Genomic DNA, 1,686 nt, shown 5'->3' with positions numbered 1-1,686 from the left:
GGTGACTTTGGGGGTCCCCGTCCTAAAAAAAGGGCCCAGGTGCCCTTGCAGGTCCCAAACCTGGCCTGGTGTGTCCCCAAATGCATCCAGGAGCCCCTGGAGCCCCCCCTGCCCCCCCTTGCCCCCCGTGTCCCCCCCTGCAGCGCCGTGTCCCCGCAGGGTTCATCAAGGTGCTGCTCTACATGGCCTTCATGACCATCATGATCAAGGTGCACACCTTCCCGCTCTTCGCCATCCGCCCCATGTACCTGGCCATGAGGTGAGACAACCCCAGCCCTGTCCCCTGTCCCCTGTACCTGGCCATGAGGTGAGACACAACCCCAGCCCATCCCTGTCCCATGTACCTGGCCATGAGGTGAGACAACCCCAGCCCATCCCTGTCCCCTGTCCCTGGCCATGAGGTGAGACAACCCCAGCCCTGTCCCCTGTCCCATGTCCCTGGCCATGAGGTGAGATCCAACTCCATCCCAGGACATTCCCAACCCATCCCTGTCCCATGTCCCCTGTCCCACGTCCCTGGCCATGAGGTGAGAGACAACCCCAGCCCTGTCCTGGGACATTCCCAGCCCATCCCTGTCCCATATTCCATGTCCCCTGTCCCACGTCCCATGTCCCTGGCCATGAGCTGAGCTCCAACTCCATCCCAGGACATTCCCAGCCCATCCCTGTCCCCTGTCCCTGAGCTGAGCTGTGCCCCCATCCCAGGACATTCCCATCCCTGTCCCTGGCCATGAGCTGAGCTGTGCCCCCATCCCAGGACATTCCCAGCCCATCCCTGTCCCTGAGCTGAGCTCCATCCCTCCAGTCCCTCCCGGCTCGGGATGGTTCCCGGTCGGTCCCAGCCCTTGGTGTCCCCTCAGGCAGTTCAAGAAGGCCGTGACCGATGCCATCATGTCCCGCCGGGCCATCCGCAACATGAACACGCTGTGAGTGCCCAAACCTGCCCTCCCAAACCTCCCCAAACTCCCCAAACCCTCCCAAACCTCCCCAAACCTTCCTGCAACATGAACACGCTGTGAGTGCCCAAACCTGCCCTCCCAAACCTCCCCAAACTCCCCAAACCTGCCCAAACCTCCCCAAACCTTCCTGCAACATGAACACGCTGTGAGTGCCCAAACCTGCCCTCCCCAAACTCCCCAAACCTCCCCAAATCTTCCCTTCCCAAACTTTCCCAAGCCTCCTCTTCCCTCCGTTTTTGGGAACAAGAAAGGAAGCGGCTGAGGGTTTTTGGGGATGGGGAGGGAAGCAGCCCCCATGCAGAGGGTTTTTGGGGTGATGAAGGCAGCAGCCCCCGAGCAGAGGGTTTTTGGGGATGGGGAGGGGAAGCAGCCCCCCAGGCAGAGGGTTTTTGGGGATGTGGGAAGGGAAGCAGCCCCCCAGGCAGAGGGTTTTTGGGGGTGATGAAGGCAGCAGCCCCTGTGCAGAGGGTTTTTGGGGATGTGGGGAGGGAAGAACCCCCCCATGCAGAGGGTTTTTGGGGATGGGGAGGGAAGAACCCCCCCAGGCAGAGGATCTCTTGCCCGGCCCAGGTACCCCGACGCCACGGCCGAGGAGCTGCAGGCCACGGACAACGTTTGCATCATCTGCCGAGAGGAGATGGTGACGGGGGCCAAGCGCCTGCCCTGCAACCACATCTTCCACACCAGGTCTGGGGGGGTCACGGCACCAGGGATGGGTTTGGGGGGG

General features: G+C 62.4%; 1 protein-coding gene across 1 annotated transcript; it reads left to right on the top strand.

Moving 5' to 3' along the window:
• Positions 1-143: 143 nt before the first annotated feature.
• On the top strand, positions 144-1,675 carry LOC113942411 (E3 ubiquitin-protein ligase synoviolin B-like; the record flags this gene model as incomplete). The annotated part of the gene is made up of 3 exons (XM_027633543.1): positions 144-259; positions 861-926; positions 1,530-1,675. Coding segments are annotated over 3 exons (328 nt in total), but the record flags the coding sequence as incomplete, so codon positions are not given.
• Between the last annotated feature and the right edge of the window lie 11 nt (positions 1,676-1,686).

This window comes from Corapipo altera, unplaced genomic scaffold (genome assembly GCF_003945725.1).
Source record: "Corapipo altera isolate COAL_440 unplaced genomic scaffold, ASM394572v1 59682, whole genome shotgun sequence".
Classification (NCBI taxonomy): domain Eukaryota; kingdom Metazoa; phylum Chordata; class Aves; order Passeriformes; family Pipridae; genus Corapipo; species Corapipo altera.
Note: the sequence above shows the minus strand (reverse complement) of the source record. Positions and strands in the feature narration are given on the sequence as shown.